At 44.4% G+C, this 25,597-nt stretch overlaps 1 protein-coding gene across 3 annotated transcripts in view; it reads left to right on the forward strand.

The window, feature by feature from the left end:
- LATS2 (large tumor suppressor kinase 2) overlaps positions 1-25,597 on the forward strand; it is a 161,758-nt gene that overhangs the window by 108,389 nt on the left and 27,772 nt on the right. For all 3 annotated transcript variants that reach the window (XM_064275357.1, XM_010593942.3, XM_023553118.2), the window contains exons 3-5: positions 19,053-19,185; positions 21,441-22,933; positions 24,556-25,138. In XM_064275357.1, coding sequence (XP_064131427.1) covers positions 19,053-19,185; positions 21,441-22,933; positions 24,556-25,138 — 2,209 coding nt within the window. The remainder of the gene's footprint in view (positions 1-19,052; positions 19,186-21,440; positions 22,934-24,555; positions 25,139-25,597) is intronic.

The following is a 25,597-nucleotide window of genomic DNA, read 5'->3' on the forward strand; positions in this document are numbered from 1 at the left end:
ATGAATTCCAGCTCATAACGACCCTTTAAGACAGAGTAGAATTGCCCCGTAGGGTTCCCGAGGCTGTAAATCTTTTGGGAAGCTTACTGCCACATCTTTCTCCAGTGGAGCAGCTGGTGGGTTCGAACCTCCGACATTTTGGTTAGCAGCGAAGTGCTTAACAACTGTGCTACCAGGGCCTTGTTGGACAGAAATACATATTGTTAAAGATTAATTTTCTCATCGTTTCGTGAAACAGTTTTCTCAAAAGTGTTTTTGTATGTAATCTGTTTTCCTGTTGATTTTAATTACTTTAAAAAAAATTGAAGTGTCTTTCTCAAAATGAGATAGGACCTACGTCATCATAATAGCCATACCTTTAAGAACAAGATCATTTAAAGGGAGAATAATTTTGTAGTTAAGTATTAACCCAACCAAATGTTTGTTTGAGGGTAGTACTTATTGCTGATTATGCAGCTAAGTTATGAAAAATAAATGCAAAGTCATTATTTTATGATTGAAGGAAAACTAGAATAACCTAATGGAACAGACTGGAATAAAAACATGTTTAATTAGGTTCTCAAACTTCAGTAATCACACCAGCAATCAGTAGTAGGATATTGTTCTCATTTTCTGGGAAAATATTATTTCTTAGCATTTTGTTAAACCTGTATTAATACTAATCATCTTGCATGTCTGTAAATTGAACTTTTCAGAAAACTTTCTGATCTCAGAAGCAAGTGAGTTTATTTGGACACAAGCTTATCAGACCAAAACCATTCAGAATTTAACATAAAGCAAACAGGTAGACATATGTTCCAGATTGTACACAGCAGAGAAAGAAGTAGGGTCAATTATCTATTATTGTATAACGAACCAACCCAGAACTTTTGGTGGCTTAAAAACAACAATAACTTATTATTTCTTATGACTCTGTGGGTTGTCTGGGCTCAGCTGGGCAGTTGTTCTCCATGTGGTTTCTGCTGGGGTTCCATGTAGCTACTTACATTCAGCTGTGAGCTCAGCCGGGGCTGGAACATCCAAGATGGCTTATCTCACGTGCTAGGAACTTTAGCAAAAAGGGTAGCTGGAAATGCTGGGGGGCTGGATCTTAGGGATCCAGGGGAGTGATGATCAGCCAGGAAGCAGCCAGGTCTCTTAAGGCTAGACTCAGAAGTGGCACGTTACTTCCACTTCATTCCATTGGTCAAAACATACTACAATGCCAGCCAGGATTCAAGGAAAGAGGAAATAAGACTCCACCTCCTGATGGGAATTGCAATGTGCATCAAGGGATAGGAGGAATTGTTGATAATCGTTTTTTAACACTAGCATAATGCTCATGAATAGAAATAGGGGTTCCAAGACCCCTGAGGCGTGTGTGTGTGTATGAAAATTAAAAGAGAATTTTGGTATATTAAGTTTTCGTGGAATGTGTCATACCTCTGCTCACCTATCTTGATGGTGGCTAAAGTAAAATCTTATTTTAGCAAACTTCCCTCGAAATCATAGAATTTTAGAGTTGAAAGGAACTTTGGGATTACCTTGTGATATCTAGCTCTCACATTGGACTCAGACAATCATGGAGAATTTTTTGTGGCCAGTCCACAATTATGTTGCTTGATATAGACAACTTTATTATAATGGAATTTGACATATGTGTAAGTATTCTTATGGTCATATTCTTTAACAAAAAGAAATTATTGCATATCAACATAAAACAAAATTTAGTCAAACTTTTATTTTTTTCATGTTCTGAAGAACCTCTTGTTCATAGATACAATTCATTTATATGTGGTTATAATCCTAAGAGACATACAATTTTGTATAATAAGCATTTTTTTCATGTTGTTTACTATTGAAAGTTGTGTGTTTTATTCACTGTTACATATTTAGTGCCTAGAACGGCAGTAAAAGCTAGTAAATATTTGTCAAAGAAAAGAATTGTTGTATTTCTTGTGGCTGCATTAATTGTATTCTAGGGAATATATTAATTATAATTTATGTAATCATTCTGTTATTGGATGTTCAGACTCTTTTTGACCCCCACCCCACCCTCTCCTGTTTGAAGAGGTGGTATATATTATACCTAACTCTGACAGACATCTTTATGCATGTAGTTTTTTTTTTATTGTACTTTAGATGAAGGTTTACAGAATATACTAGATTGTCATTAAACAATTAATACACGTATTGTTTTTTGACATTGGTTGCTAACCCCACGACGTGTTAACACTCTCCCCTTCTCAACCTTGGGTTCCCCATTACCAGCTTTCCTGTCCCTTCCTGCCTTCTTGTCCTTGCCCCTGAGCTGGTGTGTCCCTTTAGTCTCATTTTGTTTTGTGGGCCTGTCTAATCTTTGGCCTTAGTGTGAACCTCAGGAGTGACTTCATTACTGAGCTTTAAGAGTGTCCAGGGGCCATACTCTTGGGATTTTTCCAGTCCCTTTCAGATCAGTAAGTCTATTTTTTTTTTCAGTTAATTAATGTATTTATTATGCTTTAAGTGAAAGTTTACAAATCAAGTCAGTCTCTCATACAAAAACTTATGCGTAGCTTGCTATGTACTCCTAGCCGCTCTCTCCCTAATGAGATAGCACGTTCCTCCTCTCCACTGTGTTCCCTGTATGCAGATAGATTTTTAAAAGACAATTACTTACAATTAGGCTGAGAATAAGTTTCAAAGAGTAAAATTATTAAATCAGGGTATAAAAATTTAACGACTTTTGATACTTATTAATAAATATTCACCTCAAAGGAATTTTGTGGTTTGTACTGCCACAGTTACACATAACCTTATTTTGGTGCTAACAAGAGGTATGAAATGCTGTTTTATTAGTGTTTCTTTGATCATTGGCAAAGTTGGCAGTTTTTCACATTTGTTTAATTTTTTTGGCCAGATTACTTTTTCATTTCCTAGCCATTAAGTTACTTCTAAAAATACTTTTTTTTTTCTTCGAAAGTGCCAAGCAATTATCCTACCCCATGCCACTTGCTGAATAAATACTCTAAGATATAGATACTGTGGCTTGCTTCCTCCAGCAGGCATTTAAGAGGCTACCATCAGGGGTTGAAATTTCTATTAGTTGCACTCTCATGAAGTAGTGACTAATTTTCTTTCATCCACACAAATACAATTCAGAGGTTACTGCATTTTTTGTCTTCCCGTAGTTTCAGCGCTCATGCAGGCATGCACACGCTAGTGCACACACTTACACAAAGAAGCTTTGAAAGCCCATGTTGAACTACTTTAATGCTCTCTGGGAAATATGTAGAATGTGAGGAACGGTGTGTGGCTGGGGTCTGTTGGGCTGGCTTATGATTTACATACATTCTGCCAAGGGCTTGTGTTTCTTATTAAGGCTTGACAACTGGCTGCAGAATGCACTTAGGTTGTGTTCTACTCAGCTTCCAAAAGAACCGCTGGAAGCATTTAGTTCAGGGAATGAAAACAGTGAAGCCTGCTTTAGAGTGATGCCTCCAGGTGCTTCAGGAAGAGCGCCTACCTTTGTCCTTCACCTGAGCCCCTTTCCACCCAGAGACAGTCACTTGGATATAGCACCCTTTTCTCTCCAATAAATCTTGTCTTTTGGGTCAGAGTTTTTTTTAAGAATAGTAATGATAATAATGCCACCAAATTTAAAAGTTGGTTGTACTATCTTCTTTCTCCTTGATAAGCTGAGGAAGCTTTGGTTTGTTTAGAGGACAGTGGGGACGGTTGGGGGAGATGAGTCTAGAACCTCAGAAGCCATTGGAACCTTCAGACCACAGGACAGTGAGCTCAGTTAGGCCACGGCGTCTCAGCCGTTTCACCTAGGGATGGCTGGTAGTTTTTTCCCTCCACTTCAACTTTAAACTTAAATTGGTAGTGCGTGCGAGAAAGACTGAGAGACAGACAAGAGGTCCCACATAGACCCAAATAAGACCAAAGTTCTGCGTTTTAGTTTTTTAGCCAAAACTCATAGTTGGAATGTTAAAATGTTGGGATATAGATTTACTAACACTCGAAAAATTTTTACTAAGAAGGGGGAGGGGAGAGATCACCATAGGAAATTCCTTTCGTCATACATAATCATTTTTCATTGAATTTAAGTTACTCTTAGTCATGTGTTGATGCCAGTGAAATAGTTTAGCTAGAAAATGTCAACCTAACTGCCCCCTTCCTAGGAATTGTGAGTCATAAATTTTAGGAGCGTATTCAAGTTTGCTGCAGCTATTCCCCAAGTAGTGAGTAATGGAGTAGTGAGTAATGGAGAAAGTACAGCCGGTTGAGGGTGACCGCATCAGAGTAGAGCAAAAGGCAGGCAACGGATGTACGTCCTGACCAGACGTCTGGCCTAGCAGGCTTTCCCCACCCCTGCCACAAGGCAGAGTGAGCCTAGAGCAGTAGCCCGAATGTTGAGGCGCCCAAGGTGTGATTTTGGGCATCTCGGGAGCTAAATAACAAGTAGGGTGTTGTGGTCAGTTCTCACTATGTCTTGTGGGCTCTCTGCTCTTTGGTGCAGTGGCTTGAGTGAACTTGGCCCGGTGGTGGATGTGGCTCCTGGGTCAGGTTTCCAGGGAAACAGTGAGGCAGAGGTTTGCAGCAGGAGGTTTATTGAGAGACAAGGAATTTGGTGTGGGCAGAAGTTAGATAGTAGTGCAGTTACAGCGGAGGCCTCAGCCAACCTCACAGTGAGCCTTGGCTTTGGAATAGAGATGCCCCCCAAACACGGGGACTATCCAAGAATCTGGCAGGCAGTGGGGGGGCATTTCTGTGGCGGAGAACTTCATGCCCACTGACTCCAGGTCTAGGTGTGGTGCTAAATGTCAGTGTCACCACCCTTTACTGGAACTCCCTCATTACAGCCTTTTCCATATTGGACAGTAGATGGACTAATTTCATGTTTTCCAGGATTCATTGTGGCTAAACCAGTTTTAAGTTAACAAAAATTTGTTGAGAAAAAAAGTGAGGAGAAATCTCTTGGGAGAGATCCCTAAGGTGGAATTTTACAAGCTCTTTCAACAGCAGCAGGAAACCAGTGAAGTTTGAAATCTCAATTTATCTTAACTCTTCTCAGTCCCCAAATCTCTTTGTTCCAGCGATGAGGTAGAAAGCCTCTTGCATAGCTCTGCTTCAAAAGCTGTGGGAAAGAATACCTTTCTATCTGCTATAAAGACACCACCTGAAGCTGAGAATAGCCAATTGCTCTCCATGAGGCCTCTCATAAGAAGGGATAAGGGGTCAGGGAAACTAAAGTACTAGAAAGGGAACAAACTGAGCACAATTAAAGAGAATGTTGACATATTGTAGTAAATGTAACTGAATATGTCACTGAATAATTTGTATGGAAATTGTCAAACAGAAACCTAACTTGCTGTGTAAACTTTCCCCCGAAACTCAATATTATGAAATTAAAAAAGGAGGGGGGGGGATGAGGGTACCAGGCCCCTAAGTTTATCTTCAGTGCAGCAGTAATTTAGCCCTCAAAAAACCCAAGCTCATTGCCCATCAAGTCGATTCTGACTAATAGCGACCCTGCAGGACAGAGTAGAACTACCACGTAGGGTTTCCAATGCTGTAATCTTTGCAGAAGCAGATTGCCACATCTTTCTCCCATGGAGCAGCTGGTGGGTTTGAACTGCCGACCTTTTGGTTGGCAAATAAGTGCTTTAACCACTGTGCCACCAAACCCCCCAAAACCAATCCTATCGCTGTCAAACCAATTCTAGCTCATAGCTACAGAGTGGAACTGCCTCAGAGAATTTCCAAGGAGCGCTGGTGGATTCCAACTGCCACCCTTTAGGTTAGTGTCCGAGCTCTTAACCACTGTACCACCAGGGCTCCTTATTTTGGCCCTACCTGGTTCTATTCCCACAGGGTAGCAAGTAAGGGCCCATCACATGGGTAACTATTACAGTTCTCCAAATTGTGAGGCATGGAATTTATGCCATGTTAAGTTTTACTGGGCTGGATATATGATGGGAGGGAAATTGTCAGTTCTGCTTTCAAAGCATCCAGTAACTTCTATCACAAAAAGTGCTGCTGGATTGTATATGGGATCTGAAAGGGATTTCAAAGTCCAAGTGACTGCAAGGTTGGGAAATTGGATTTTCCATTAACTGAGATGGGAAGACTGGGAAAAGTAGGTGGGGGCAAAGTCAGGAGTTTGGGTTTGCCCATGTTAAGTCATCTTCCCAATTCACTAGGTGACATGGAGTGGTCACCAGTGAAATTGGTGGAGGCATTTTGTACCAAATCTGGCACTCCTCATGAGGGAGTCGATTCCACCGGCACTGATGACCTGCCTAGCAGAGAAGGCTGGCTCTGTGTATGTGGTGATTGAGTTCTTAATGTGTCATAGCTTGTGTATGACACATTAAACAATCCTGAATTAAGCTTTCTGGGTGGAGGAGTGGTTAAGAGCTCGGCTGCTAACCAAAAGATTGGCAGTTAGAATCTACAGCTGCTCCTTGGAAACCCTATGGGGGCAGTTCTACTCTGTTCTGTAGGGTCTCTATCAGTTGGAACCGACTCAATGGCAAAGGGGTTTTTTTTTTTTTTTTAGAGTGTTGTAGGAGAAGGATTTAGTTGTGTATAAGATTTTCTTATACACATGATGATAGATTACATAAAGATATCAAAGTCTTGTTAGCCCATTGGATTATATTAACTGAATTATTTCAGACCATTAATAAATAGTAAATGGTAAGCAATATGAGTTGGAGTCAACTCAACCACTCAACGGCATGGGTTTGGTTTTTTTTTCCTTTTTTAAGCATTTCATTAGACTTACTATGTGAGGGCTTTAAGATTATGTGAACTTCCAGAGAAAAGGCTCTCTTGGAGAATGGCCTGGGTATGCAAATAGAGTAATTGAGAAACACTTGTGAAACTAGTTCTTTATGTTTGTTTGTTTTAAATTCCTTTCAGTCTGTGTTTTGGGAATCTCTCAATTTTTACTTTATCTCCGCTTCCCACACACCAGGAGGCAGCACACGACAGTGCAACAGCAGTATTGTCTGTTTCACTCCTGCTTGTACTTCTCCTCTTATTTACCCCAGGTCAGAGTTTAACTCAGTCATTCAATTCATTGATTCATTGAGCAACTTTCTGTTGGTCACTTTCTGTGTATTAGGCACTGGAGCACCTAGCTGACCAGGTCCTTCCCCTTAAACTTTTGGCTACTTCCTTGCCTTAGGGCAGTGTTTCCCAAGCCTTTCACGTCTTGACACACACAGAAATGGGTAATATTTGTATGGCACCTGAGGAAAGCTGAAAGGGATTGGGGGTGTCTATTGGGGCTTGGTGAAAAAAATTCACTACATTTCCTTATATAATTATGATAAGACAAATAAAATTTAAAGCATTAGAGATATTAAATACTGAATCTGCATAAAATCTACAAATGTAATCTTTATATTTTTTGCAAGGGACATTTAAAATACTTTTGGGAACTGCTAATAGCTAACCCTTACATGGTACCGAAATGTGCCATTATCTCATTTAATCCTTGTTTTTGTTAGGTGGCATCAAGTTGATTTCGACTCATAGTAATCCCATGTGACAGAGTAGAATTGCCTCATAGGTTTTCAAAGCTGTAATCTTTACAGGAGCAAATCACCATGTCTTTCTCCCATAAAGCTGCTGGGAGGGTTTGAACCACCAACCTTTCAATTGACAGCCAAGCTCTATAGCCGTCGCGCCACCAGGGCTCCTTCATTTAATCCTAGAGCAACCCTATTAGCCCTATTTCACAGATGAGCAAACAGACACTCAAAGCAGTGAAATCATTTGCTGAAAGTTATACAGCTGGTCGGTGGCAGGTTGGAGATTTTAGCCTATGCAGTATGGCCTCAAGGTCCAGGCTCTTTGCCACTATTCTATACTGCCTTCTTTCTGGATCAGGTTTTATGCTAGAAAAGGCCACATGCAATTCCTAATCAAGCCTCTTATGTGAAAATCTCGACACATTCTTGAGAAGTTGGGGGAGTGGCCAGGCTCCCTGTCTTAGCTAACACCGAACCCAAGACTGGGCTTCAGCCTCATCTCCCATGCTCCCCCCCATGCTCTCTTCACATCAGCTCTTGCCATTGCCCCAGTCAGAGGACAGCCAGTGCCTCCGGACCCCTGTGTTCTGAACGCCAACTCCATATTGGGACACAGCCTTAGAACCCCAGAACAGCTAGTGAGGTGCTAGTAGATACATCTTGGGAGCACTGGATCTGGGCCTGGGCTGCTACTTGCTAGCTATTTGGCTTTATTCAGTTTGCCTCGTAGTCTCCTGTTCCCCTGGCAGCTGGCCAGAGAGAGGTGCTGACACCTTGAGTTGTCATGTTACCTGTGAGCTCTCTTTCCTTGCTGCTGATGGTCAAGATTGTATGTGAAGCCAACCAGGCATTAGGCTCAGCACCTTGCAGTGTTTCCAGGGCCCTTGGTGGAGTCTCGAGTGTGAATAAGTCAGTTTGGTCAGTATTGTCCTCAAACTCCCATTATTAATGGATGTTTGCAGCTATTCTCATTTAGAGTTGTGCCACATCAGCAGTTGAAGGTCCCAAAAGCTTGACTCCATGCATGTCATTAAGGTCGGCTCTACTTTGAGGAGGCAGCTTTTCCCCAGTAGTATTTTGAGTGCCTTCCAGCTTGAGGGGTTCATCTTCCAGGACTATATCACACCAGGTCCTGCTGCTATTAATAACATTTTCACTGGCCGGTTTTTTCCGAAGTAGATCACCAGGTCCTTCTTCCCAGTCAGCTTCGTCTGGACGCTTCACTGAAACCTGTCAACCATGGGTAACCCTGCTGGTCATTGTAATACCTGTGGCATAGTTTCCAGCATCACAGCAACACACAAGCTGCCACAGCATGGCAAACTGACAGACGAATGGTGGATTAATAATGCATTAATCATCAGAGCACATAATGTATGAAGTCTGAGTCTAGGAAAATTGAAAGTTGTCAAAAAATGAAATGGAATGCTCGAAGATCGATATCCTCGCCTGACACCTCAGCATTCCTGCCAGGAGTACATCAGTAATGCACAAAATAGTCAAATAGTGGATTTTTTATTATTGTCATAAAAGCAAAATGTCAGATAACACTGTAATCAATAAATGAGGAGTAAGTGTATAATGAAATTTGCAAAGACCTGGGATTAGAAAACCAAAACAGAAGAACACACTCTGCATTTCTCAAGCAGAAAGAACTGAAGAAAAAAAATTCAGGCTTTGAATTGCAATATCAAATGATTCTATGGGCAAAATATTGAATGATGCAGGAAGCATCAAAAGAAGATGAAAGGAATACAGAGTCACTGTACCAAAAAGAATTGGTCCATGTTCAACCATTTTAGGAGGTAGCATAAGATCAGGAACCCATGGTGCTGAAGGAAGAAGTTCAAGCTGCATTGAAGGCATTGGTGAAAAACCAGGCTGCAGGAATTGATGGAATACCAATTGAGGTGTTTCAACCAACAGATGCAACACTAGAAGTTCTCAATCATCTATCTATGCCAAGAAATTTGGAAGATAGGTCCTTGACTGTTAGGGATTAGATTATGCCCCCCAAAAGCATGTGTTGTAAATCTTAACTTCTATGCCTGTGGTTGTAACCCCAATTGGGAATGGGTTGTCTTTGTTAACAAGGCCAGATTAGTGTAGGGTGTATCCTGAGTCAATCTTTGTCGAGATATAAAGTAAGCAGACAGAGAGAATGGAGTAAGATAGATGCTGAGACACATGGAGATCTTCAGGGAACCAGGAGGCAGAGGCTGAAGAGACAAGGACCTTCCTCCAGAGCCAAAAGAGAGAAAAAGCCTTCCCCTCGAGCTGAGACTTTGAATTCAGACTTCTAGCCTTCTAAACTGTGAGAAAATAAATTTCTGTTTGTTAAAATCACCCACCGTGGTATTTCTGTTATAGCAGCACTAGATAACTAAGATGCAAGAGTGGTGTACTGCTCTAACCCATAAAAAAAAAAACCATTGCCCTCAAGTTGATTCTCATAGCGACCCTATAAGACAGAGTAGAACTGCCCCATAGGGTTTCCAGGGAGCGGCTGGTGGATTCGAACCGTCAACCTTTTGGTTAGGAGCCAAGCTTTTAACCACTTAGCCACCAGGGCTCTGCACTGCTGTAATAGATACCTAAAATGTGGAAGTGGTTTTGAAATTGATTAAGAGTTAGAGGCTAGAAGAGTTTTAAGGTACCTAATATTAAAATTAAAAGCCTAGATTGCCTTGAAGCGACTGTTGGTAGAATTATGGACCTCAACGGTAATTCTGATGAGGGCTCAGAAAGAAGTAAGGAGAGCTATGGAGAAAGCGTCTGTAAAATAAAACAAAAACATGGCATGAGGGCAAAGTCTGACCTCCTCTAACTTCTCAAGGGGAAAGGAGAACCACAGGCCAAGGCTAATTCCTATGAGGCAGAGGTCAGACATGTCTCCTTTCTCTGCTGTCTTTACCAACTCTGACATCAGCTATCCCTCCCACAGTACTCTCTACTTCTCTGCTGGGTTCGATAATTCATTGCTACGGCCATACAGAACTCACAGACCATACTCACAACTATGGGGTTTATTAGAAAAGTAACAGTTAAGAATTCAGGCTCAGGAACACTCAGGATACAGTTCTTCCATCAGGACAGCCTCTTCTCAACCGTGTTCACAGGCACACCTCTCCTGGATCCTAGGCCTCTCCCTAGAGGCACTTAGCTTTCTCTCTCCATGGGCCAGGAAGCCCACCTCACCATTGCCTGCTGCCAGGTCTTTCCTGCCACCACTTCTCATCGTCTTCAGGGCTACCTTGCTCTCTCTCTGGGTTTCCTGCCTCCAGGAACTTCTCAGTGCAGGGGTCCCAGGTCCAAAGGTATGCTGTCTGCTCCTGGCTGTTCTTCCTTGGTGGTAGTAGTATCTTCCTCCTACTCGGGAATTGGCTCTCTTTTAAGGCAAAACTGACCGATCCCCTTAACCCGCTGCCATTGATTCCGACTCGGTAGGCCACAATTACCGTATCACTCAGTCCCACCCAATCACCTGGGTTGTACTTGCAAGACCATGGCTAAAAGGCCATACACAGAAGTGCATTAGTCTACTACCGTCTCCATCCTCTTAGAGAATCCATACGGCACCAACAGCAGAAGGTCCCTAGAAACGTGGCCATTAAATGCGTTTCTGATGAGGCTTTGAAAGAAAATGCTGAACATGTGGTTGGACAATGAAAGAAGGCGATGGTTTTTATGCAGCTGCAAAGAACTTGTATGAATTACGTTCTAATGTTTGGTAGAAGGTGGAACTTGTAAGTGATGAACTTTGATATCTGGCTGATGAGATTTCTAAGCAAGATCTTAAAGGGACCGTGTGGTTTCTCCTTGCCGCTTATAGTAAAATTAAAATGCAAGAGAAAGGAGATGGACTTAAAAATGAACTGTGCCAAGTGAAAACAGAGTTTACAAAGCTTTGGAAAATTCTGTTGTACAAACGTGTCCTAGAATGTTCACCACGAACGTGGCTACACAATCTTTTGTTAAACAAGGTATGCACAGGCTTACAGTAAGCAAGGTATGCACAGGCTTAATTATGTTTCCTTTCTAATCTGTAGTGAAAAATTTCTCATGGGTTTCACATGCCAAAACACATGGAGATCTCCAAGGAACCAGGAAGCAGACGCTGAAGAGACAAGGACCTTCCTCCAAACCACAGAGAGGGAAAGCCTTCAGATCAAGCCAGTGCTCTGAATTTGGACTTCCAGCCTCCCAAATTGTGAGAAAATAAATTTCTCTTAGTTAAAGCCATCCACTTGTGGCATTTCTGTTATAGCAACAGTAGCTAACTAAGGCACTGGTCAGCTAACTGGAAGAGGTCCATATTTATGCTCATTCCAAAGAAAGGTAATTAACAAAATGTGGAGATCATCAAACAATATCGTTAATATCAAACAAGTAAAATTTTGCTGGAGATAATTAAAAAATGGTTCTAGTAGTACATCAATAGGGAACTGCCAGAAATTCAAGCTGAATTCGGAAGAAATTGTGGGATAAGTAATATCACTGCTGATGTCAAATGGATCTTGGCTGACAGCAGAGAATACCAGAATGATGTTTACCTGTGTTTTATTGACTATGCAAAGGCATTTATCTGTGTGGATCATGACATATTATGGATAACATTGCGAAGAGTGGAAATTCCAGAACACTTAATTGTGTTCATGAGGATCCTGTACACAGACCAAGTAACCGTTATTCAGACAGAACAATGGGATACTGTGTGGTTTAAAGTCAGGAAAGGTGTGCATCAGGGCCGTATCCTTTCACCATACTTAATCTGGATGCTGAGCGAATATTCTGAGAAGCTAGACTATATGAAAAAGAACAGAGCATCAGGATTGGAGAAAGACTCGTTAACAACCTGCGGTATACAGATGACACAACCTTGCTTGCTGAAACTGAAGAGGACTTGAAGCACTTACTGATGAAGATTAAAGACTATAGCCTTTAGTATGGATTATAACTCAACATAAAACAAAAATCCTCACAACTGGACCAATAGGCAACATCGCAATAAATGGAGGAAAAAAAATTAAAGCTGTCAAGTATTTCATTTCATTTGGATCCACAGTCAATGTCCATGGAAACAAGAAATCAAACAACATATTGCATTGAACGAATCTGCTGCAAAAGACCTCTTGAAAGTGTTAAAAAGCATTTGAATTATTGTGTTGGTGAAGAATAGTGAATGTACCATCATCTGACAGAAGAATGAACAAATCTGCTTTGGAAGAAGTACAGCCAGAATGTCCCTTAGAAGTGAGGATAGCAAGACTTTGTCTCACGTACTTTGGACATGTTATCAGGAGAGACCATTCCCTGGAGAAGGACCTCATGCTACGTAAAGTAGATGATCATTGAAAAGAGGAAGACCCTCAATGAGATGGATTGACACAGTGGCTCCAACAATGGACTCAAGCATAACAACAATTATGAGGATGGAGCAGCAGTGTTTCATTCTGTTGTTCATAGAGTCACTGTGAGCCAGAACCAACTTGACAGCACCTAACAACAACAACAAACCCTCAAGCTCTACCTAATATTTAAGTTATTCAGACTCATGGTGACCACAAGTGTGTCAGAGTAGAACTGTTTTCTAGGGATTTCAATGGCTGATTGTTTTGGAAGTAGATCACCAGGTTTTTCTTCTGAGGTACCTCTGGGTGGGCTCAAACTGCCAGCCTCTTGGTTAGGAGCCAAGTACTCAACAATTTGTACTACCGAAGGACTCCAAATATTTAAGTAGTAGGGTAATAATACATCTTACAGTCAAGACAGGCATACAGTCTTAAAGTCATGTTCCTTGCAATCAGCTACACAGAGTGGGTTATGTCAGAGCATGGTGGACAGGAGGAGTCACAGCTTCAAAGTGTGCAGGTATCAGGTAACTTTCAGTAAGTGAGAAACATGCATGAAAGCATACTTCAGACTTTCCAGGACTTGCTGAAGGTCATCTTATTATTCATCAGAGGCCAAGCTAAGCATAGCGTTTCCAGTTAAATAACTTCCAATAGTTTCCATCTTAGTTTTTATTTTCTTATAATTATTTTAATCAGAATAAATTTTTTTCCACTTAAATTTTATAGTGAAGATTGAATTCAGTTTTTGGTCATACCAACTTCCACCCATTCACTTCCACCATGTGAGTTTTGGAAACCAGTATTTCTGTCAAGTCCAAGTCTCTAGGTCAGGTCTTCCAGGTTTAAGTGTTGTATAGAAGAGTTAATCCTTAGTTCAAGGCATTGATCATTTCTCTGATGTGTATTCTCAGCTGTTGTTAGTTCCATTTTATGTTGATTTTTTCTACCATTAATTTTCATTATAAGTTCAATAACACTTAGCATTTATTGGAAAATGGTGAACAATTTAGTGAAATGAAGAGACAATATGAAACAAATAGGGAGTGGAGCAGGTAGGAGACAGTAGGGCTGGCAGATATAGGGAGGACACGGTGTCCTCAGGCACACTGATGCTCAGAAGCAGACGGTGAGGTCCAAATGTCCTCAGAATCACCCACACTAACTTTTATCTGCATACCATGAGCTATACCCCTTCCTTTCCCATTCTCGCTTGCGCCCTGTGGCAGCTGCATTGTGGCTGAGGACTCTTGTACCCACCCAGAGCCTGTCCTCTCCCCTTCCTCATTTCCCCTTGAAGTCTGCAGATGGAGGAGGGATGGGGCAGTGAGGAGGTGGCCTGCCAGGAAGGGCTCCTGAGCCCATTCCTCCCCAGACCCAGTCCTCTCTGGTGGGGGCATTTTGGGGAAGCAGATTTGCTGCAGTTGCTTCGTTCAAATGGAGGGTTCAGGGAAAGGGTGTTCATTGACAAAAAGTAGTGTGGGAAGTATAAGTTAAGTTGTAGTCACAAACTGAAAGATTACGCATTGTTTTTACAGCCTGTGTGAGCGATGCCCTTGTGTAGGTGTCACCGCTGTGTCCCCATATGTACATGACTTTAGTGCAGGCTTCATTAGATCGTTCTTACATTTACTCTTGCTCCTTCCATTCTTATTTTGTTTTCCTATGTTACAGGCCTTTTTTAAGTGTGATTTAGCACATTTATTACTGAAGGTACTGGGGAAACCAGAATGAATAAGACATTGTCCTATTCCCAAGGAGCCCCTAGTTTGTAAAGAGAATTCAAACACCAGGTGACAGGCATGGTAAGATGGCATGTGGGGGGGGGGGGGATGGGGGAGCACTCCAGAGGCAGCAGGGCCAAAAGCAGGGGCAAGGGGGACATTAGGCCAACATGGAGCCGAGTGTGCCCAGGTTACCAGTGTGAGACAGCCTGGCCTGTTCCCAAGAGCAGAGTTCTAGAATGCAACATAAGAGTGATCCACGAGGAGTAACTGCTTTAGGGCAGAACGCAGACACATGTGGGTCCCCAAGAAATACTCTATCGAATAGCACCCTCAGCCCCCACGTAATCCCTAACCTATGCCAGGAGAGACAGCTGACCTAGGACCCCAGGCCCCTCCAGCACCTGCGTGCAGTGGGGCTGTTCATTGGAGGCAGCGGCTACTCTCCTTACTACTGTCTCTCCCTGTCCTCCAGGCAGTGCTTTGAAATTACTTCCTCAGAGACACTCAGTTGCTGGACTTGCCATCTGAGGGAGGTTTGAGTCACTTGGAGCACTAGATGAAGTCACTTGGAACACAAGATCCCTGCAGAAGAAAGAGGTGGTGCTGTGGAGGAGCCCAGCCCTTTTGACCCTCATGCTCAGGCTTGTTAGCAGTCCTCAAGCATGTAGTGAGAACTGATGAGATGACAGGGCTCCTGTGTATTCCTAATATGTTTAGACATGGATTCTGAATTTCCTTTGACTTTAGGTCATAGATATTTTTATGTGTCTAGTAGCATCTTTTGAGACTTAATATAGAATCTAAGGACTTAATAAATAAGGGTGATGGACAGACAGTAAGGGCAAGACTCAGTGGACTTGGATTATTGCCAGGCTTGTATTTGATAAGCAAGTTGGCTCATTTGTGCAGTTAGGTTTTATGATTTGAAGCATCTCTGGGAACACAAGCTTTTACTTGTGTTCTCCTCGTATTGGTGTTTTGTGTTTAAGTTCCAGATTTGAATCATAGCAGAAGTACAAATCTTCAAGTAGTGGACACCCCATAAACAGAGAGTATGAATAGGTAAAAATTTTGAGGTGGTCAATCCTAGAGGTGTCACTTACTTGGCACTTGTTGGGTGCCATTGAGTCAGTTCCGACGCATGTGACCCCATGTAACAGAGTAGAACTGCCCCATAGGGTTTCCTAGGCTGTAATCTTTCCAGAGAGATCACCAGGTTTTTTCTCTCACAGAGCTGCTGGGTGATTTCGAATTGCCAGTGTTTCGGTTAGCAGCCAAGCACTTAACGGTTGTGCCACCAGGGTCCTTACTTGGCACCTAGCAGGTACTAATTGATACATTCATGTGACTCCTTGTAGGGAGACCGGAGTCAGTGGTCATGTTCAGACAAAGCAGATTGAACAGTGCATGCTGGGTTCAGTACTTGTGGTTAGGGTCAGCTCCTCTTGGCGCATTCCTTAATGGGCGCCAGAGCTCCAGGGTGATCCTGATAACATGTGGTATTCTATCATCTTTCTCCAAGCTGTTGAGAGTTCTTCCCAGACATGATCTCATCACATAACAGAGCTGTGAAGTAAGGGAGGTTTAGAAGTACTGTCTCCAGTCTGCAGGTGAAGTGTGGAAGTGTTCTGCTTCTCAACCATGGCTGTCTTCTCCCAGCTGCTTGTCCAGATTGAAAACACTTGCCCTTTCTGTGAGTCCAAGTGGTGGTTTTAAGAACAGCTATGTTCTTGTCACCATTTTCCAGTCTGTCCCTTAAGCTATCACTTCCTGTTCTGCCATCACAGCCTCGTCCTCTCACACACAGCTTGGTGTCTGTCACCTGCCCCTTATGACAGCCCTACCCAGGCCTGTGTGCTCTCCAGTCTCTTCTTGGTGCCCCCTACCCTCCACACCATCTTGCAGTGTCCCTCACCCATGTCACTAAACCTATTGGCACAGTTTATAGCCACGTATAGCCAGTCTTTTTTGTTCAACTGCAGATTTTGTCTGGTGGATTTTTGTTCCTGAAGTTGCTTCTTCCTGATGGCCTTTGTGCTTCTGTTTTCTTTTTCCTACCACTCAACTGGCATATGGTCGGTGATGGAAAACCTGCTTTTAATAATATTAGCTAATCAAATGTATACGAAGCACTTGATTTGTTCTAGGTGCTGTGCTGTATGTTATCGCCATGAGTACCATGGGGAGACAGGAGGAGACAGGTACAAAGACAGACCATGTGGTGCGCCAAGAGACCATCTGGGAGACAGTGGACAAAGAGTGGGGCAGGGTCAGTCTGACCTGTGGCCTGTGAATTAGCTTTGAAAACATGTAACTAGGCAGGTGGGAAGGATTGGCTTATTCTCCGTTTCACCTTCTTCCACAAATGGGACATGGAAAATACAAATCTAGCTGCTGTCTCTCTCCGTCATGCAGCTCTGTTGACACCTGAGCTGTAGGTAGTCTTCTTGCAGCCGCACAGGCCCAGCGTCCTTCCTCACTGTCCGGATCTCCCTGCATCTTCACCTCTTTCCTTCTTTGCTCCTATCTAGTGAAAGTGACCTCTTTTCAGAGCCCCTACCCACAAACACCCTCTCTGTCCTCCGTTGGTGATCCTCTCGTGTGTTCTCACACCCTCTTCTGCATTTCCTGTTCCCCCTCCTGCTATGCCTGCCCCTCATCCTTCAAAATGCTGCTTCTCCTTTCTCCTATTAAATCCCCTTTTGTTGCCTTTGCTTTCGTTCTTGCCTCTCAGAAGTGAAGGCTGGCTTCTGTGACATTCTTTTCCCTCTTCCCATTCTCCCCATTTGCCTAGACTCTGCAGAACTGTTCATAAAGGTCACAGCCTGCCTGGCTCACAATCATCATGGTCTCGTCCTCTCCTGCTTCCTTTGGCATGTCTAACATCCCACCTGAACTTCGTGCATCCCTTGGCACCTGAGCTTCTGCTTGACACAAGCTGCACTGTGGCTCTGATGCAGCACCTTCTCAGTCATCCCAGCCTCTCCCCCACTGCTTAAGCCCTCACACCTCCCCTGAGAGGCCCCAGGCTTTGCTGTGCCTCTCTGCTCAGTGCATCCTGCAACTGCCACTCGGTTGATTTCAGATTGCCTCATGTTCTTGTTTGAAAGCACCCGTGATGCCCCCGCAAGAGGGCATAGTCTCTGGAACTTGTGGTCCAAACCTTGGCCATGTCTGTGGGTCCTCCTCACTTGTCTCCCTTGCCCGGCAGGCTCCCTGCCATCCAGCACATCCTCTACCATGCTGCATTCTCACCCCTAGTTCCTGCTCTGACCAGTCCGTCTTTCAGAAGCACTCTTTCTCTGCCAGAGCTCGCTTTCCTGCAGTGGAAGAAGTCTTGTCTCCACTGAATTTTGTCCAACTTTGTCACTTACTTAGGTCACTAACTGGGTTCTATCATGTATTCACTTATCTAACAAGGAATTTTAAAGGACCTGGTATGGCGTGAGCATTGCTCCAGGGGCTACTTTTGTTCCCTTCTTTTCTTTCTCCCACTAGACCAAGTCCCTAAGGGCAAGTTCCTCTGCTGTTGCAACCCAGCACACACACATACAAAAAAAAACAGTAAACAGTAGGCATTCACTAAGTGTTTCATAAATAACTCCTCAGCAGCTCCGCCTTCCCCTTGGGGGCAGGCCCTGGGGCTCCTCTTCTAGCATTGAGGACGCCCTTCACAGAGTCCTTTCTCAAGGTCAGCCTGTGGCTTTGCTAGGGTTAAAACCAGGTTCTCTGACTGGCCATTCTTCTTCCCAGTAAACTTCTTCAGTTTTAGGTTTATCCGCAAACCTCAATTTATCAGTCTAATCACTAGTTTTCTAAGGAGAAGCAGAACTTACTTTTAGGTCCAACATGAAAATGACTTTATGCCTTAAACCAAAAATATTCCTAAAGTCTTCTTTAAACCAAACAGTAGCTCAATTAGTAAAGAACACCTGCCTTGAGCATTGTGCTCTTTTAAAGAACTATCTAAATGGGATCAAATTGACAACAGTAACTTGAAAGGTTAGACAAGAAGCTTAGAGGGCAGTGAGTTTATGTTAATGTAGAGGAACAATTCAGAAAAGGAGGGTGAGAGTGCACAATTTGAAGAATGTAATCAATGTCACTGAGTTATACATGTAGAAATTGTCCAATTAAGTACGTTTTGCTGTGTATATTTTCAACAACAATAACAAAAATAAAATAAAATAATTTTTTTAATTTCTTTATGTTCTTGACATATACTTCCCATCCTGTGGTTGAGTGTATGTTAGATATTGTCATTAGGTACCTGTAGGACATGTAGCCAACTGTGCTAACTCTGAAAGTTCTCCGTACTGAGTTGCACGTAGCTTAAGAAGGGCAGGCTCCCAACAGTCACGGAGACATTAATTGTCACAACAAAATCATGCAGAGTCCGGAGTTGAAACCATTTGATGGACTTTTTCTCTGAAGATGGATTGATTGTGCACATGCTTCTCCCCCAGGAGATGGCGGTCCGAGCGCTCAAGCAGACAGGCAGCAGGAGCATTGAAGCTGCTCTGGAGTACATCAGTAAGATGGGCTACTTGGATCCAAGGAATGAGCAGATCGTGCGAGTCATCAAGCAGACCTCCCCAGGTGAGCCCAGATGTGCCATGTGGTTTGTGAAGATTGCTGTGGGAGGAAGGGCAGACCCAGCATGGCAGTGGATAGTCTTGGCATAATTCCAAGGAAACACAGGCGTGTTCGATAAACCCCAGGCCGCAGGCTGTGCTACCAGAAGAAACCTCCTCCCCGCAAAAAAAAGCCAAACTGGTTGCCGTTGAGTCGATTTCCGACCCATAGCTATCCTATAGGACAGAGTAGAATTGCCCCATAGGGTTTCCAAGGAGTGGCTGGTGGCTTCCAACTGCAGATCTTTTAGTTAACAGCCAAATGCTCAACCACTGCGCCACCAGGACCCCAGAAGAGGGCCAAAACCAAAACCAAATGCATTGCCATCAATTCCAACTCACAGGTACCCTGTAGGACAGAGTAGAATTGCCCCATAGCATTTCCAAGGAGTAGCTGGTGAATTTGAACTGCCAATCTTTTGGTTAGCAGGTAAGCTCTTAACCACTGTGCCACTAGGGCTCCAGAAGAGGGCCAGGGGAGGAGAAACTAGCAGGTGGTGGATCAAGGAGGGGACTTATCTGGGCCCTTTCCCTCCCCATCCAAAATAACCTGTGGTATTTACCACCTGTGCTTGTTTTTATGAGAGATCAAAAAATTCACTGTAAATGGAATTTGGCAACCCAGCAAAGTGAGAGAACTAAAAAAAATATTCTTTATTTTCTCTTGGGCCTCTGAAAAGGGAGACTTCCTTATTCGATTCTCAAATACAGCTTTTCCACATATTAACCTCTGAAACAGAGTGGGGCAATGCAATGACTGCGCTTCCTCAAGCCTCCCATGAATATACCCCATCCCCCCAAGATGGAGAGGGCGCCAGCACAGAGGGCTTCTCATGGCTGGCAGTGAGTGTTCCTTCTTCAGGATGGAGTAGATAGGGCAGTATTTGTACCTGAGGTCCTTTGGGTGTGATAAGGGATTCATGATAATTAGCAAAAGGAGTTTTCCCCATTTGTGGAAGGCCTTAGATAAAACCCACTTTATCAAGTGAGCAGGAAATCAAACATGCTTTATAAGTTGTGTCTTCATTGTTTCAAGGACACACGTTACCGGAAAGTCAGCAGTTTGAACCCACTAGAGGCTCTGCAGGAGAAAGATGTGGTAGTCTGCCCCCCTGAAGATTACAGCCTTGAAAACCCCATGAGGCAGTTCTGCTGTGTCCTCTAGGGTCACTATGAGTCATAATCGACTCGATGGCAACGGGTTTGGGTTTTTTTTGGTTTGTTTATTTACAGGACTCGCTGTAAGCAGTCCCAGAGGCCTGGGAGTTGTCTCTGCACAGCGCGAAAAACGGTCGCAGACCCTACTTTGCAGCATTCACCTTCTGCATTTTCCTTACGATGTATTTTCTTATCCCAGGAAAAGGAAGTATGTGTCTGGCTGTGATTTCTGTGGATGTGGGGCTGCCTAGGGTCTTTACTCTGCTGAGGCACTTCTGGGAGGGGACCACAGAAGGAGAGGTGAGGCAGAAGTCAGCAAAACAGAGTCGTGCATGCAAAGGAGGTTAAGGAACCTGATGCACTTCCTTCCAGGCAGCTATTACAGATGGGGAGAGATTTACAACCTGGACAAAGTCAGGGTTAAGAAAGCAGGAGCTGAAGTCAGTCTGATTATTTGTAGAGGGGTTTTGTATGGTTGTTTTTATTGTTGTTGTTGTTTTGTTTTAATGAAGACAAAAGCCCCAGAAAATATTTAATTTTGAAACAAGATGAATGACAACTAGACATTTGGGCAATGGATCTGATTCTGCCCCTTGTGTTAGGAAAAAGCAGACTTCGGGAAATGTGTGACAGTAAGCTCAATAGTCCCAAACACCTTAGGCATATCATGAAAAAAGCAAAGTTTATTGTCCAGTGACTTTCAAGTCTTGGAAGGCAGTGGTGCAGGTGGTGTTGATTCAGGGCAGCGCTGAGCCTTCAGAGGTGGAGGAATGATCCCTAGAGGGACTGGGATACCCTCCGCTGCTGCCTTTGGCCATCCTTGGCCCTCCATGTTCCTTCTGACCTCAGGCTCCTTCCTTGTGCCACTTGAGCACTGAACAGTCTCTGCATCAGAGACCCTGGATTTGCTTGCAGCACGGGCTCCCCGCTGATTCCCCCACCCACCCCAAGTCACAGGGACTCAGTGAGGAGCCTGTGGCTTGTGGCACAGCTTTAGCCCAAGGACATTCTAGTATGGGGGCCATACCTCCTCTAATGAGTCTCTTCCTTCTTCCCCCACAGGGAAGGGCATGGTACCGGCCAGCGTGGCCCGGAGGCCAAGTTTTGAAGGAACAGGCGACTCCTTCCCATCTTACCATCAGATGAGCGGGGCAGCCTACGAGGGGCCCAGCTTCGGGGCAGAGGGGCCAACTGTGCTGAAAGAAGTGGCATGCCAGTACATGGACTTTATGTTCTCTGGACAGAGGCCTTCGAGGGCTGGTGCCCACAGCCTGCCTGGTGGCCATCAGCACCCACCCAAAGGCTACTGTGCAAATATGGAGGCACCGGTGCTGAGTTTCCCTGTCAGTAACCATGGGGGCCCAGCCCTGCAGCTCCCAGGCCCCCACAGCCCAAACGGCCCACACTACGGCCGCCCACACCTGATGGTGCAGGACGAGCCGCTGGTCTACGGCCTCCAGCGCAGCCCTTCCTTCCAAAACAAGGGGCCACCGGAGGCAGCAGGGTACGCAAACCTTCCAGCAAAGGGCCAGGGGGCCCAGCCCAATGCCAGCCTCGCATTTCCACCATCGGGCGCAGCTGCCGGGTTGTACCTTCCACACCTGCACCATAAGCAGACCGGCCCCTCCTCCCACCAGATGCACATGATGGGTTCTCGGGGGCAGGTGTTTGCGAGCGACAGCCCCGCCCAGAGTCTGCTCACCCCATCAAGGAACAGCCTGAATATGGACTTGAATGAGGTGAACACCTCTCCTGTCCAGCAGTGGCCGTCCACCACTCTGTCCCGTCGGGACTCTCTTCAGAAGCCTGGCCTGGAGGCCCCCCCCCGCCAGCATGTGCCCTTCCGGCCCAGCGGTCCTATCCCCAGCAGAACCAGCTCCTTCAACAACCACCAGCAGCAGGTGGTGGTGCCCATCAGGGCGGGAGCCCCCAGCAAAACCGAGCCTTCCGTGCCCTCTCCCAACACCATCACAGCTGTCACGTCTGCCCACATCCTGCACCCAGTGAAGAGTGTGAGGGTGCTGAGGCCAGAGCCCCAGACGGCCGTGGGACCCTCCCACCCTGCCTGGATGCCAGCACCCAGTCCGGCCGTAGAGGGCCTGGACCCCAAGGACGAGCATCCTCTGCCCCTAGGGGGCACGAGTGCATACCCGCTGGATGTGGAGTATGGCAGCCCAGAGATGCGTTGCCCACCCCCACCGTACCCAAAGCACCTGTTACTGCAGAGTAAGCCAGAGCAGTACGAAGTGGACAGCCTGTGTGCAGGGCTGGAACAGGGCCTCCGAGCAGGCCAGGCTGCCGAGCCCGCTGAAAGGAGTGACAAGGGCCACAAGAATGCCAAGGGGGATAAAATGGGGAAGGACAAAAAGCAAATCCAGACCTCTCCTGTTCCTGTTCGGAAAAATAGCCACGATGAAGAGAAGAGAGAGTCTCGCATCAAAAGCTACTCACCATATGCATTTAAATTCTTCATGGAGCAGCATGTAGAGAATGTCATAAAGACCTACCAGCAGAAGGTCAACCGCAGGCTGCAGCTGGAACAGGAAATGGCAAAAGTAATTTCTTATTGCATGCTTACCACTTGACCAGTGCTGTTTCCTTAACTGGTAACATGACCATAGCAAAATCACTTGTTTGTTTTTTCATTTCTACTTTATACACCTTTATCACAAACCCATCTCCCAGCGTGACAGTGTGGTTATGATGGGAACAAGTTGGAGAAGTTACGAAGGGTGCACGTTACTAACTAAGCAACCGGGGCCCCCTCTTTCACCCTGACTCTTCCAGGAGTTGGTGAAAGCTGTTCCCGAATCCTGTAGTTTTGTTTTGCTAATAGGTGAATCAACAAATTGATTTTTATGGTGTGTCTTAGTCTGGGTTCTCTAAAAGAGCAAAACCAGTGAAGTATATATATATAGATATACAACCAAAACCAAAAAACCAAACCCAGTGCCGTCAAGTTGATTCTGACTCATAGCGACCCTATAGGACAGAGTAGAACTGCCCCATAGAGTTTCCAAGGAGCACCTGGCGGACTTGAACTGCTGACCCTTTGGTTAGCAGCCATAGCACTTAACCACTATGCCACCAGGGTTTCCGTATAGATATATAGAGAGAAAAATTTACTTCAAGGAAATGGTTCACAGAGTTGTAGGGAAATGGCTCACACAGTTGTGGGAGCTGGCAAGTCCCAAATCTGTGGGACAGGCAGCAGGCTGAAGACCTCTGCTGGCTCATGTGGTTGCAGGGACTGATGAACTCAAAATCTGCAGGTCACAGGTAGAGACCTCTGCTGGCTCACAGGGTTGCGGGGGCTGGAGAATCCAAAATCTGCAGGTCAGGTGGCATGTCAGAGACCTGCAGGCTTAATTCCCAAGAACCGGAGGTCAGGCAACAAGAAGAATGCAGGGTAGAGTAAGAGCAAGCTTTGCCAGAACATCCATTTAGACACTAGAGGCAAGCCACACCCCCAAGGAAACTCTCCTTCCAACTGATTGGCTGCTCACATCAGCACATCAGCCAAGTTGACACATAACATTAACCATCCACCTGGTGTGTCCTTATTCTTTAACAAAATTGATCAAGGATTACTAACAATAATGTGACATTTTCAAAGAGCAAAAACAAAGTCTGAGATTTTATAAATTGAGATTGTGAGAAAACAACGTAGTGGTGATCCATTTATCTTTCGTTGAAGTGATTATGGAGTGAATAATGTTCTAAGTATACTTTAGCTAACTAGAGAAGGTCATTGTTAATGAAATTATTTAAATTAAAATGTAACAGTAAAATTACAACACACAAAGCCAATAATTTCAAACTCTAAAAAGTCAAATTTGTGCTCTTGCTTCCTGCTGTCTCATTTTCATTGAGTTTTTTCTTTCCTCTTTTCTCATGTTCCCTGAGCTATTTAAATACTAACTTGTTCTTGGAGTTCCAGGTAGTTTGTATCCCCCTTCCCCACAGATTTTTATTAATCTGTTTGTTAATCTTATTTTATGAATCTGTTTTCCTTAGTTTCAGAGCCTGAAGGTCACCTAGAGAAAGAACTGGTTTTACATTACCTTTGGGTTCCAGATGTATGTTCATATGTTGATATAAAGAACAGAACCAGTCATCTTGTGCATAGTTGTGGGGCTACTCCAGTGTGTCTCATCCTCCTTATTCTTCTTCCAAGGCTGGCCTCTGTGAAGCTGAGCAGGAGCAGATGAGGAAGATCCTCTACCAGAAGGAGTCCAACTACAACAGGCTAAAGAGGGCCAAGATGGATAAGTCCATGTTTGTGAAAATCAAAACACTGGGCATCGGCGCCTTTGGGGAAGTGTGCCTCGCTTGTAAGGTGGACACACATGCGCTGTATGCCATGAAGACACTGAGGAAGAAGGACGTCTTGAACCGGAACCAGGTGGCCCATGTCAAGGCAGAGAGGGACATCCTGGCTGAGGCAGACAATGAGTGGGTGGTGAAGCTCTACTACTCCTTCCAGGACAAGGACAGTCTGTACTTCGTAATGGATTACATCCCTGGGGGGGACATGATGAGCCTGCTGATCCGGATGGAGGTCTTCCCTGAACCACTGGCCCGCTTCTACATCGCGGAGCTGACACTGGCCATCGAGAGCGTGCACAAGATGGGCTTCATCCACCGCGACATCAAGCCGGACAACATCCTGATCGACCTCGACGGCCACATCAAGCTGACAGACTTTGGCCTCTGCACAGGGTTCCGGTGGACTCACAATTCCAAATACTACCAGAAAGGTATTATGCATGTCACTGTCCTTCCATCCACTCTCTGTATTGAGATGTAATGGAACCCAAGACAGAGATTTCCCCATCCAGGTAGCACCTGATCATTCTGAATTTATCTATGATTTCATCTTTTTTTTTTTTTTTTTGATTTGGTGTGACATCTTTTTCTTCCTAAAGGAATAGTATGATGCGTGTGAAACGTTTTTTTTTTTTTTAAGTTTGTGGATTTAAGTTTCATTATTATATTTTTAGGACAGCAGGCTATGGAGTATCACAGGGCCTTCCTATTGAAAAAAAAAAAGAAACCAAACCCATTGCCGTCGAGTCGATTCCAACTCATAGCGACCCTATAAGTCCTATTGAAAAGAGCCTGAAAAAAGTAAAAGTTCCACAATCTTCCATCGGAGCATGTTTTCATGTTCACTCACTTTTCCTATCAAGAATTCTCTCATATCTAACGAGTCTGTT

This window comes from Loxodonta africana, chromosome 23 (genome assembly GCF_030014295.1).
Source record: "Loxodonta africana isolate mLoxAfr1 chromosome 23, mLoxAfr1.hap2, whole genome shotgun sequence".
Taxonomy (NCBI): domain Eukaryota; kingdom Metazoa; phylum Chordata; class Mammalia; order Proboscidea; family Elephantidae; genus Loxodonta; species Loxodonta africana.